An 11,797-nucleotide genomic window follows, 5' to 3' on the forward strand; every position below is an offset into this window, starting at 1 on the left:
TAAAGATCTTCGAACTATTGCTTTGTTTTTTTGTAAACTATAGGATTTATTTTGGATAAACTGAACTATTATTCTGGTCATTTTTGTAACCTATATGATTCATTTTGAACAATATAAAATCAAAATATATAGCATTTATATTAATATCAGTTAGAAGGAAAGTAAATGTTCATATTTCAGAAATTGACCAGTTATTTTTTGGTAAATTACTTAATTATTGCTGTATTTAGGGATGTTGCTACCAAACCTGATATTCCCCATTGCAGTGTCCCATCTGACTGTTGCAGTTTTTTTGTTTTTTTTTAAAAAACATTATTTTCCATAGAGATAAAAATTGCAAGAGTTGCCTAGCAGTAATTACTGTTGCACAGATGTTACCTGTGCAGTGGGGATCAGTAGGTACAGGTAACACCTGTCCATGCCCGGTAATATCCTTAAACTGTGGTTAAGCCACAGTTTTTATGACCGTTGGCCGTTTCTCTCAACAGACCTCCCAGGGATTCTGACTAACTGTCAGCCTGTCTTTGGTAAACAAAGGCTCTGGCTCTAATGCATTTTAGGGCCACTCTTGCCCCTCCGCTTTTATCAGCTTAGCCACGGCGATTTAATCAGACATCCCTGTTTGTGTTGTCCAATGTATGTGCATGTTTGTCTCAGAGCTCTGGTGATCCCCCTTCTTTGTCTCGACTAGGCAGTGTCACCCAAAGAGGTTTATTATGGGGACAGGGGAGTCACAGCTGAGTAGATTAGTGTCTACAGTGTGTGTGTTAGTGAAGAGGAAGGGAGGGGTTGTAGCATAAGTGTGTGTATGAGTCCTTCAGCTGTTGCAGGGAGTGTTTTTTCTTTTTTTTACCCACCACAGGTTTTCCCATGGGAAATATATATGGTATGTGAGACAAGTGGCACTGAGGTTGTAAAGGAACCTCGTGTAGCAGAAGGGGCAATCTTCGCCAAGTCCTCGAGGAGCTGAGAGCTTTAGGAATGAATTATACACCTCAGGCTCTGAGTAAATTATACATAAATTACCAAGAATGTTCTGTGGATCAGCTGCTTAAAGTTATTTAAACGTATTAATTTTATAAATTTTCAGCTAATGATGTGTGTATTATTATATGTGCGAAGAACATATGATGTACAAGAACGAGGTCAGGCAGTACACAGGTGCATTTCAAAGACCAGACAGACACATGAAGGATTCCTTATAAATATTTAAAATACTTTGTACAGGATAGAAATCTCTTGACACTCAAACAAAACCATCCATTACAAAATCTTACAAAAGACCCCCCGAGTCTGTATCAATCTCAGTATCAACCGAAAAAAAGTTACAAAGACATAAATTCAAATGGTGACAGTACAGTTTGACTCATGCAACTTTTCGTTTGGACAGGAAGAGATTCTACAGCATTTTAACAGTGAGAAGCCTCGTGTGCCTGTGGAAGCCTTATCGTAGAGTCAACTAACATGTGAAAATGTGAGCTTGATAGACATTTCAGAATTCCGCCCTCACAGAACGGCATAAGTGAAAGAGTACAACAGTTGTACTGTTATTTACAGGAACAATTTTCACATCACTCTCAGGGAGCTCTTGGCAAATACTCATCATTGCAGTTAACACTTAAGACTATTGCACAAACTACAGCATTAAGACAAAAGGAAGTGAATTATTTTCACAGATGTTCCTACTTTCATACCGTCAGCCTTTCGGGAGGTTGATCAGTTACATAAGGCTTTTGATGCTCTATTTTTTCTGCTTGATGGTGTGTTTGTTTAAACCTGACCGAACAGCTATTTTCTGTTTTGACAAACACTATTACATTTTGTTATACCTGGCAACATTACAGGTTATGTAATGTGAAAATTTCCGACTGTGAATTATCGTAGCTGAGTGACAGACAACAATATAAAAAGTGAGTATCATTCTACTCTTGGTACCTACGTCTCTTTCAGTGTGTTGATTCTAAGGGCAACGCTTAGACACTGCAACGGTGTGACAAAATCCACACAAGCATGTCACAATTGACCGCCGTTATACGTTAATGTATGAATAATGCAGTGAGGTAAAAGATGGTAAACACCATTGTAGCTATAGGTTTTGGTTTTCAAGAATAGTGCAGTGAGCTTCTTCCAGTCAGCCTTTAGGATACAGTGCCAGCTGGCTGGAAGACAGTGGCTATCATACAGTTTTCACAGAGACAACACATTTACTGAATACATGTAATCAGGGTGAGGGTAAGAGTTGGGATGTGTTAGCTGGTGTGAATCAGTCTGCGACTCAATTAGTAACCAGTTACAGTAAAATTACATAAGTTAGTATTTCTAACTTGGTCTATAATACAGTGTTTCATGTGTGCGTATGTGTGTGTGTACATTAGTTAGCAAGGCCCATATTACATCATGTCCCATGTCCACTCTGTATCTAGGACACAGCAAGGTTTAGTCATTGCTCAGGGATCCATTTCAAATCTCATCCTCTCAATGTCACCACCTCTTATTACATAATAAGAGCAGTAATGAGAGATAGAATGTTGTATTTGCTGACCCTTTTTGTCTTTTTTTGTTTTGTCATTTTTTTAAATAATCAAGTCCGTCATGAAAAGTGGCTCAGTAGCAATAAAGGGACAGTTCACAGTTCAAAAGGCCGCTCTGGAAGACCTCTCCAACTTCAACAAACTGCTGAGAGTGGCCTTGAATTCATTCTGTCTTTCTTTCATCATCTTTTGTTTTGTATTCTTCAGCAGAGAGTCTTTAGTGCACCCGAAGCACAGAGGAGAGTCTGCATGGGGTAAGGAGGTGGGGAAACGACTTCCTCAACAACTTGTTCTGGTCGGAATGTAAATGGCTGCAGCTGGACCTTCTTCTTCAGGATCTGCCCAATGCCCATAGAGGGGAACTTGCTGCGGTGCGTTGGGCTCTCAGGATCACTGCTACCGCTGTTGGATGGAGGACTGAATGCTGAGGTGGGGTTGAGGGGACTGAAGGCAGACTTCGGTGGACTGAAAGCCGAACTGCCAGGTGGGCTTCCTATGGTGCTGGGAGGGCTGCCACTGGTGTCTGAAGAACCGCACCACTCTGACGAGATGCTCTTCTTCGGCTGCGGGTTGACAATGAGGACAGGTGGACTGGGGATTGTGGCCTTTTTCAAGTAAGAAGAGTCGGGTTGGAAGGCAGAGACGTGGCGGGGCGGAGACAGAGTCCCGTTTGTCAGCTTGTACCAGGGTGAAGACGGGGTGTCTTCAATTTGTTCGGCTTTGGAGAGCGAGCCGAAGGAATGCATGCCGATCGGTGATGGTGCTGGTGGAGCGGGAATATTGTGTTCCGGGCTCGTGTTGACTTGCGGCAGAGTGGCCAGGCGTCTCCGCTGCTGTGGCGTGTTGGGAAAGAGAGGATGGATCTCTAGATATTCCATAGAAGAAGAAGCAACTGTGCCAGGTGGTGCCAGAGGTGAATTACGATGGCCACCAGTAATTGCACGCAAAAGACCTGAAGAGGAAAGGAGAAACATTTTAACATTTCTGAAATATTATATTTTCTTTGATACATTTTTATTACAAATGTAATTTTTGCTCAACTTGCTGCACAACTGAACGAAAAGTTGAGAAATGCAGCTTCTCTCACACTTTTAACCGATTACATAACATTTCAAGGTTATATATGTCACGTCAAAGCTTTTATGTACATAATCCTCTGAGGGCATTTAACAGCCAGGTGTATATGCAAAGGAACATTCTGTCCTAATTTTTCACATTTTGAAGACCAGCCCATCCTGATATGCTGGATCTAGAACAGCCCATGGGGTTTCTCAGTACCATTTGCAAGTAAATGACAAGAAGGAGAGAAGATCTGGTTTCTGCTTTGTCCTAATGCTAATGTGGCACTTGCAAGCTCCTGTTTAAGGAGTGTGGCCTCATCAGATCATGGCACATTTTGTTAAAAATCATTGACCTGGTTTTAACACACTGGAATTAATGCTGTTTTGCTAGATTAAATTCAGCTTAATTCCAAATCATATACTTACTTCTGTACTATACTTTCTCAGTCAATACATTAGACTATCAACAGTTACATTAAATTAAATAAATAGGTGTTTGTGTCTTTGCCCCAAGATTGACTCAAGTTGTCCACCAGGATGTTTCCTCTCAGATGGATGGATGGATGGATGGATGGATGGATGAATGGGTGGGTAGTTGGATGGATGGACGGACAGACAAACAGTGGATGGATGGATGGATGGATGGATGGATGGATGGATGGATGGGGAACTACGTATGTGTGACACTGGTCGTTGCTGTACAAGAACATGCATTCGCAGTCAACCTACCCTGTATGAATAAAGGTAAATAAAACAGATACAATGAATGAACAAATCTCTTTTTTTTTTCATTTTTTATATATACAAAATGTACTGTACTGCATGAACCCTCACCTGTTCGGTGTTTCTTTTCCTTGCTGGGCCCCTTGCTGACAGCCAGGTAGACGGGCGTCTGTTTTGGGGGGATGGTGAGCTTGTCGACATGCTTTCTCCACTGGGTCTGGAAGTATTCATTTTTCTGCTTTTCTCCCTTCTTCTTTTCCTGGAACTGCATCTCCTGAGCAGAAGTAATAAACAACAGTTAAAAATGAGCCTTACCTGCTGTGCAACTAGGCTTTATTAGGTCAAATTCCTCCAATCTTGTAACTCTCAGAAACTGGGCTGACACCAAGAAACACTTGTTGTGTGTAAAAGTTCAAATGGTTTCCTTTACTGTCTCGCCTTTTAAAACGTGGAGATGGGATTTCCTTACCCTGTATTCTTTGGAGAGTCTCTTCATTTTCTTGTTTAAGAGGAAATAGACGGCCAAAGTGTGGCAGGCACGATTGGTGAGGACAGCACTGAGAACCTCGCTGTGCTTGTATCCCATCTTCTCCGTCATGTGCAGCAGCACCGTGTGGTTTATTTCTTCAATGTGGATCCTTATCAGAGAAAAGGACGAACGAGAAAGTTGAAGTTTTGTAATGCTTTAGAAATGGCCTGAAGCAGTTGACCTACTAATGCAAAAGACAGCCTCAGAGGATCTTAAATGTATGTGAGTCTACCTGTTGAGGTATGGAGCCCCTGTGTTCTTGTTGGCCAGCTGCAGCCAGGAGTCGGCCATCACCTGATGGATATTTGGACGCTTGTTGGGGTCTGGCTCAAGAAGCTTCTTCAGAAGACAGATGGCAGCTGAGGCAAGAAAAAGAGAGACAGAATAAACATTCACGCTCACTTCATAAAGTGGAAACGTTCCCAGTGCTCAAACATGTTATTACAGGTTTCACAATTACTTTTGTCTCGACAGAGCTCATACCCACAAACCACAAACTTGGCTTTCCACCTCCTTGTCCTAGTTCTTATCCTGCTAGAACATTCATTCTGTTGTTGTATAACTCAGATGGGATGTTATCGTGATTTATAGCTACATAAGTGGATTGTATCCCCTGATTTACATATTAGTGAGTAGCACTGTTGTGACACGCTGAGGAGGAGTGACAGCGGTACAACACCGCACCTTCCAATAAACTAAAACAAACACGTATTCTACCTAAACACCCCCCCACACACACACACACACACCCACACACACACACACAGTGCTTGTAAAGATCTGCCTTTAAATATACCTTTGTAAATATTTTGTAATTCTAGTTTCAATACATATGAACATGACTCCAGTGATAAGTTGGAAAAGCCTATTGTTTTCTTTTTTCTTTTCAAAGTCCACAACAGGGTGAACAACTTTCTCAGGAGTTCTGATTTGCATATTAAGAAAAGCTACCGTTGCACAGTCTGTTAGATGCAGTGCCAAAGACGCCACTAAAAACCTTCAACAATGTACGCTGATCCTTTCTGACAAGCATCGTGGCATTTTCGTTGCCACACATGTTATGTCATACCCTGCTACGTTTGACATTTCTGACATGTTGATCACTTAGGATTACTTTCTTGAGAAACGTGTATCTGCGGCTTTATCAGTTCTTTCTGTTTATTGTGTGTGTTTGATGAGTGGCCATTGCAGTTCTCTTAAATTTCTCTGTAAAGTCCACGTGCTGTTTGCTCACGTTGGTCAGTGGTAAATTGTTAACACAACTTGATAAGGATGTTGTCTGAAGGCAGAATTTATTTTTAGAAGATTATAAAGGAAGAATAGAGTCTTAATCAAGGAGGGTAAATCACTTAGACACAAGTACTTAAGCCTTTTGTCCTAAAATTCTGAAACCAGTCAGTCACATTTAGTTCACAACAAAGGAACACCTTGTCATGTAAGATTTATCCTCATACAACTGGTGAACATTTATACTGTTACTGTTATATTTACCAGTAGAGAGCGAGGGAGGTAGAGGGTTCATCTCCTTGTCCACCATCTTCTGGTGCAGAGCTCGAAGGCTGAAGGGCTCCACGGTGAACGGCAGAGTCCCAGTCAGCATCGCGTACATGTTCACACCACTGCAAAACACAAAGGACACACTTAAGCTCTGGGTACACTCAGGAAATAAAGACATATATTTATCTTTATAGTTATTGCAGTGTTGATTATATCTGTAAAAACTCACATTGACCAGACATCCACCTTTGGCCCATACTTCTTTCTGGAAAGCAGCTCTGGGGCAGCGTAGGCTGGACTTCCACACTGGGTGCTGAAGGGGTCTGAGTATCCCAGGATGCCAGCGCAGTTACTGAGGCCAAAATCTGAGGTAGAAAAAAGCTGGGGTGAGTGTTGTTTGTGATTTTTTTCAGCTCACCCATTAAAGAAGCTGCATAACAGTGTCGTGGCTGACATAAATTATTATATAAATAATATTATGAACTGCTTCAATAATACTTTTGTCCTTTGCTGTACGATTTTTTGTATATTTAAATGTAAAAAATATAGCATCAAGTTTTACAACTGTACATGCAAGATGACAAAAAAAACAAACATTTCAGCAGATCTTGGTTTACCTATGAGCTTTATGTTGTCCTGCTCATCCAACAGGAGGTTTTCTATCTTCAGATCTCTGTAAGACAAAGAAGGACAAAGGAGATGTCAACGTCTGCTCAGTCAGAGTTTGTATTAGATAACTGATCTCAGCCTTCATCATCATACAAAAGAGTTCAACGGGAATCTACTCCCCCCCCCGAACCCCTCCCCGCCACCAAACCCCGACACACAATGACCCTCTTAATGTGGGTCAAGCTGGTTGATTTTCATAGTCTATTGTGTGTCTCCAAAAATCCCTCCTCAGTCTCAGAAATCCTGTTATACAGTTATCTACATAGGCCATCTCGCCATGATAGAAATTTAGTTCCCAGGCTTTGACCAACAAAGAACTGAATCTTCCTGGGTAGAGCCTGGCGAAATATGTAGCTGACATTTGATTTAGAGATGCAGTGTACATGCTGTTCATCCCTAAACCGAATCAAACATTTTATAATAGCATGATAGCAGTATTGTAAGAAAATTGCTCTGGAATTACTTTTTTTTTTTTTTTTTTTTTTTTTTTTTTTAAGAAACTCTTAGAAGGTCTCTGAAAAAGCTCATAATCACACTGCAGATATTGAGCAGACTGATTTGTCTTTTCGGATTAATAGTGTGTGTGCACAAGAAGGTCTAAACCCTCACTTTGAGTAAGAGGATCGCGTGTGACAGAGATCTTATTGGCAGCTTTAGCACAACAGCACGTGCTCTCTGATTTATGGATGTCTGTCCATACATTCAGATTCATTTATGCAAATCATTTGTGTGTTGTTGTTTTTCTTGTTTGTTTGGTTTTTTTTACCTGTGCACCACGCCCGCTCTGTGCAAGTGCTCCACTGCCAACACCAACTGCCGGATGTATTTCTGAGTCTCCCTCTCGTCCAGGCGCTTCTTGTCGTAAATGCGGTTCATGAGGTTCCCACCGGGACACAGTTCCATCACCAGGTAGTAGCTGTTCTCCGTCTCCAAGATGTCCAGCAGCTGCGTGATGTTGGGGTGGCGGATCATCTGCTGGATGTGGCCCTCCCGCCGCAGGTTCTTGGTCACATAGGAGTCCTTCTTGGCCTTCCGCTTGTCGATCACCTTCACTGCCACCTGGACAATTACAGGAGAGGGAAAAAGTAAGAGGATGAAGTGAGGTTGTTTTAGACAAAGCACTGACTTGACAGCTGGAGTTTTAAACCTCACAACATATGATATTGTAAGTAATACCCTTGGAGAAAAGACTGGTGCACTGCTGTGTGCTGAAGGAAGGATTTCAGGGAGTGTAACAGGTGATGAGCTATCCAATCTGTGGCGGGGTATATAACTCGACACTGACCTCTCCCTCACAGCTGCTCCTAGTGTGGGGCAACCCAGGCGCTATAAGGCCCTGAGGCTGCAGGAGGGGGATGTGTGTGTGTGTGTGTGTTTGTGTGTTAGAGCTGAAGGAGTTACTGAACCATCATAAACTAGGGGAAAAGCAAATGTTACCCTATATATAGAGAAGGTGCCGAAGCCAAATGGACAGTTGATGTTCCCCCATTTGCCACAGTTTAGTTGCAGCTGAACACACACGAGAAGCCGGGACAAATGCGGAATCCAAACTGTGGTGTGATGAATTATTTCAGAAACAGACTCCACAGGCTAGGAAAGTGGATTTCCAAGCAGATTTGTTATTTTTTATTCTGTTGCTCTTCTGTGTTCTTCCTGCTGTCTTGTCGGAGAAGAAAACTTGCAGGATCTCCTCATAAAAGCCACAAAACATGTCCTTCGATTCAATGACAAACACTTTGCTTCGCTTTGTAGATAATTACATTCAATAACATACTCATCTACTCTATTTCATCTTTTGCCCGCATCTCCTTGTATCCCGTCTAGACTGGGTTCAAGAGCGTGGCCACCATATACAACAAATCATCTCAAGGAGAGCTCACAGACATGGAAAGGCATGACCAGTGAAGGCTAATCACCATATCCATTAATGAAATGGTGAGATGTGTCTTCTCTTTCTTTCGCCCTTCAGCTTGTCTTTCATTTTTACGTTCATCCTTTCAACTGCGATAATTGATTCACCTCTAAAACCCTTTTTACAGCTGCTAATTAAACCTGGCTGCGCGAGTGCATGTATGTGCGCCCTTGTGGGGCTGTCAGAACGCAGTAATAGATGGTCTGTGTTTACAGCAGTGGATAAGAAGAAGGGGGTATGTATGGCGGGGGGGATGGGGCACTGTATTTACAGTAGTCTATATATGAGGAGGGGTGGGGTATAGAGGAGGAGGGGTGCGCCCTGCCCTGCCGGGGGGCTTGGGTTGTTTATCGGCGCCCCTCAGACAGAAAAAGGGGGAGGATGGGGGAGCATGGAGGGGAAAGTGGGTTACAGACATCAAAAACACCTGCAGATGACCTCCCAAACCCCCTGACCATGACAGCACCATCACCTCTCCTCACTTTCAGGCCCCCTGCCTTTTAAACACACACCCCAGGTCTCATCCCTGTATCCTTAACTGACTTTCTAGTGATGCTAAAAAAAGGATCCTCCTTTGCTTCCTTTCCCCCCTGACTACTCTTTTGCTTGAATAAACCCGCTGCCCTCCTCTCCCTCCCTGCGCCTGTTGGACCCCTGTATACACATGAATGAGAAAGAGAGAGAGTGTGTATAGAGAGGCAGAGATGTGTTTGGTTGTGCGATTGCCAGTGTTTGCATCATCCTCAACAAAGACAGTGAGAGAAACGGGGGGGGAGCAGGAGAGGAGTGTTTTTCTCCTCACAGCAACAGAATGAGTTGGGAGGGGGTGGTGATCTAATCAGACATATTTTTAATTCGAATTTTTTTTTCAGTGCACATGCGCACGATTCAGAGCCTAAAATCTGCACTCCGAGTGCATGCTTTGTACACTGGCATGGCCTTACAGGGAGCAACACAGGAAAAAAGGAGGTGCTTGTTTTTCTAATATGCAAATGTCCTGGCAGCTTCCCAAAAAAAAGAAGCCTGAAGAGACAAAGGCACCCAGTGGCCAATGGTTGCCCATATCAAAGCCCTGCGCTGGCGGAATCATAATGAGACTGAAGCCCTCATTTATCAACGACATGATTTCATATGCAAGTAGCAGCGCTGCGCTCTCATAGGCCGGCCAATTTGGCTCTCCGTCCCTACCACAGGCTTGCGCGCCCACAGCGCTGAGATCATGAGCTCACCACAACCACCACCAGTAGCAAACAAAGCAGAGGTTCAGCAAAAAGCCACAGAGCGCACAGCCAAGTACCCAACACGTTAGGGAAAAGAAGCTGCTCTCTGTCTCTGGTATACAATAGGTAAATATTGTCAGTGGAGCTGCCCTGCTGCGCATAGACTAGGTTCAACGGCTGCTGGTGCTGCATTGACAACGGCTCTTGTTGCAAGCGGGGCTGATCACTTTCTCCAATGAGGGACCACTGATTGCATTACTAAAATGTTAATTAATGCCAATAATGTTTAAGTCAAATTAAAGTTTAAGTATATCAGACCTTCACCACATGCACCACATGATTTTCGAATATTATAAGCGCCTCCAAAAAGTGGCATTTTTAAATTTTAAAATGACAAGAAATCAGCGGAGTTAAATTAACTGTATTAATTCTGATGGCAAGTGAGAGATTGTGGTTAAATTTAAATAATGCAAACATGACATAAAATACACAATTTGTCTAAACCCTGTTGGATTTCCATGCTGCAGTCTGCTTACCTTTTCCCCAGTTAGCGCGTGGAGACCCTCTCTAACTTTGGCGAAGGATCCTTCTCCCAGCTTCCTCCCGATCAAATAGTTCCCGACCCGTTTGGTGTGGTAGAAGTTCTTCAGGATGTCAGCCGCAGGACTGCTCAGAGAAGCCGGGAGGACGCTGTCACTCCCGGCACTACTTGGGGTTTTCCCCTCATATAACCCGTGGCTGTTGTCCACAACCATGTCGCTGTCCGCAACTGGCATCACAGCTCCCCTAATTGACAAGTGCCTCCTTTAACCAAGGGAGGAAAATACGCAGCGCGACTTTCTCCCTCCTACAGCCTATTAAATGCTTATCGTCCAGTGAAGTGTGTCAACTCCTTTCTGTCTGCGTCTTAATGACAAATTAAGGGAACCGGAGCTTTGCGCCACCTGTTCACTCCACGCATATCCAGTGAGCGCACTCAGCAGTTTCCGAGCTTAGATTAAAATGACACACACAAAAAAACAGACTCAGTGATGGAAAGTTAGTAGCCTAACTGACGCAGCCTGTCTTAATACTTGTGGGGGCTTAAAAAATATCTATGGCTCAGCCGGAGGTACAGGTCAGCTACACGCTCTGTGCCTCTTCTCCAAACATCTCCTGGATAGTGTGTGCAGGCAGCGTGTTGTTTTCCAGTTTGAAGTGACTTTCCCGGTCCTCATGGGTGGGCGTTTCTTAGTGAGATGGTGAAGAGGCAAAAAAGACACGATAGTGGTAGCCGGGGTAATTTTCAATCCAATCAGCGTAAGGCGGGCGGAGCGCATGTGAGAACAAGGGGGGATAACTCCACCCGGTACCACCGCCACGCCGCTGCGCACCGTGCTTTTCGTGGTGCGCTCAGATAGTACATGGGTATGAACAAAGAATACATTTGTAGCCGGAAAAGAGACACAGCAACAGAATCACTACAGTTATTTATTTTCTATTTTAAAATTCCTCTAACGTGATTTCTGGGTACCTGTCTATTTTATTCATGGAGGTAGAATTGTGCGTAAAGTAGCTACCCAGTTGGCCACACCATGCTCTGTGCAGACACTATTTAATTACATTGGCAGGTACATTTCAATGGCAACAAATGGTCTTAATTAAATGTTGTCTGT

The 11,797-nt window shown here is 43.2% G+C and overlaps 1 protein-coding gene across 1 annotated transcript; it reads right to left on the minus strand.

Moving 5' to 3' along the window:
* Positions 1-1,195: 1,195 nt before the first annotated feature.
* Positions 1,196-11,367, minus strand: hunk (hormonally up-regulated Neu-associated kinase). The gene is made up of 9 exons (XM_023281276.3): positions 10,679-11,367; positions 7,777-8,069; positions 6,959-7,014; positions 6,571-6,706; positions 6,336-6,463; positions 5,077-5,203; positions 4,785-4,953; positions 4,427-4,589; positions 1,196-3,483 (listed from the first exon to the last, which is right to left on the minus strand). Exons 1-9 carry the CDS (start codon positions 10,916-10,918, stop codon positions 2,735-2,737), a joined length of 2,061 nt encoding a protein of 686 aa, XP_023137044.1. The 5' UTR covers positions 10,919-11,367; the 3' UTR covers positions 1,196-2,734.
* Positions 11,368-11,797: the final 430 nt, after the last annotated feature.

The sequence above is a fragment of the Amphiprion ocellaris genome, chromosome 14 (genome assembly GCF_022539595.1).
Source record: "Amphiprion ocellaris isolate individual 3 ecotype Okinawa chromosome 14, ASM2253959v1, whole genome shotgun sequence".
Taxonomy (NCBI): Eukaryota; Metazoa; Chordata; class Actinopteri; family Pomacentridae; genus Amphiprion; species Amphiprion ocellaris.

What these genes read in the sequence shown, in the direction of transcription:
- hunk (XM_023281276.3), bottom strand. Translation starts at nt 10,918, where the DNA reads ATGCCAGTTGCGGACAGCGACATGGTTGTGGACAACAGCCACGGGTTA. An exon ending in ACCTCCCTCGCTCTCTACTG is followed by an intron (nt 5,204 to 6,335) that starts GTAAATATAACA and finishes TTCTTGCCTCAG; the next exon opens with CTGCCATCTGTCTTCTGAAG. An exon ending in GGGGCTCCATACCTCAACAG is followed by an intron (nt 4,954 to 5,076) that starts GTAGACTCACAT and finishes TTCTCTGATAAG; the next exon opens with GATCCACATTGAAGAAATAA.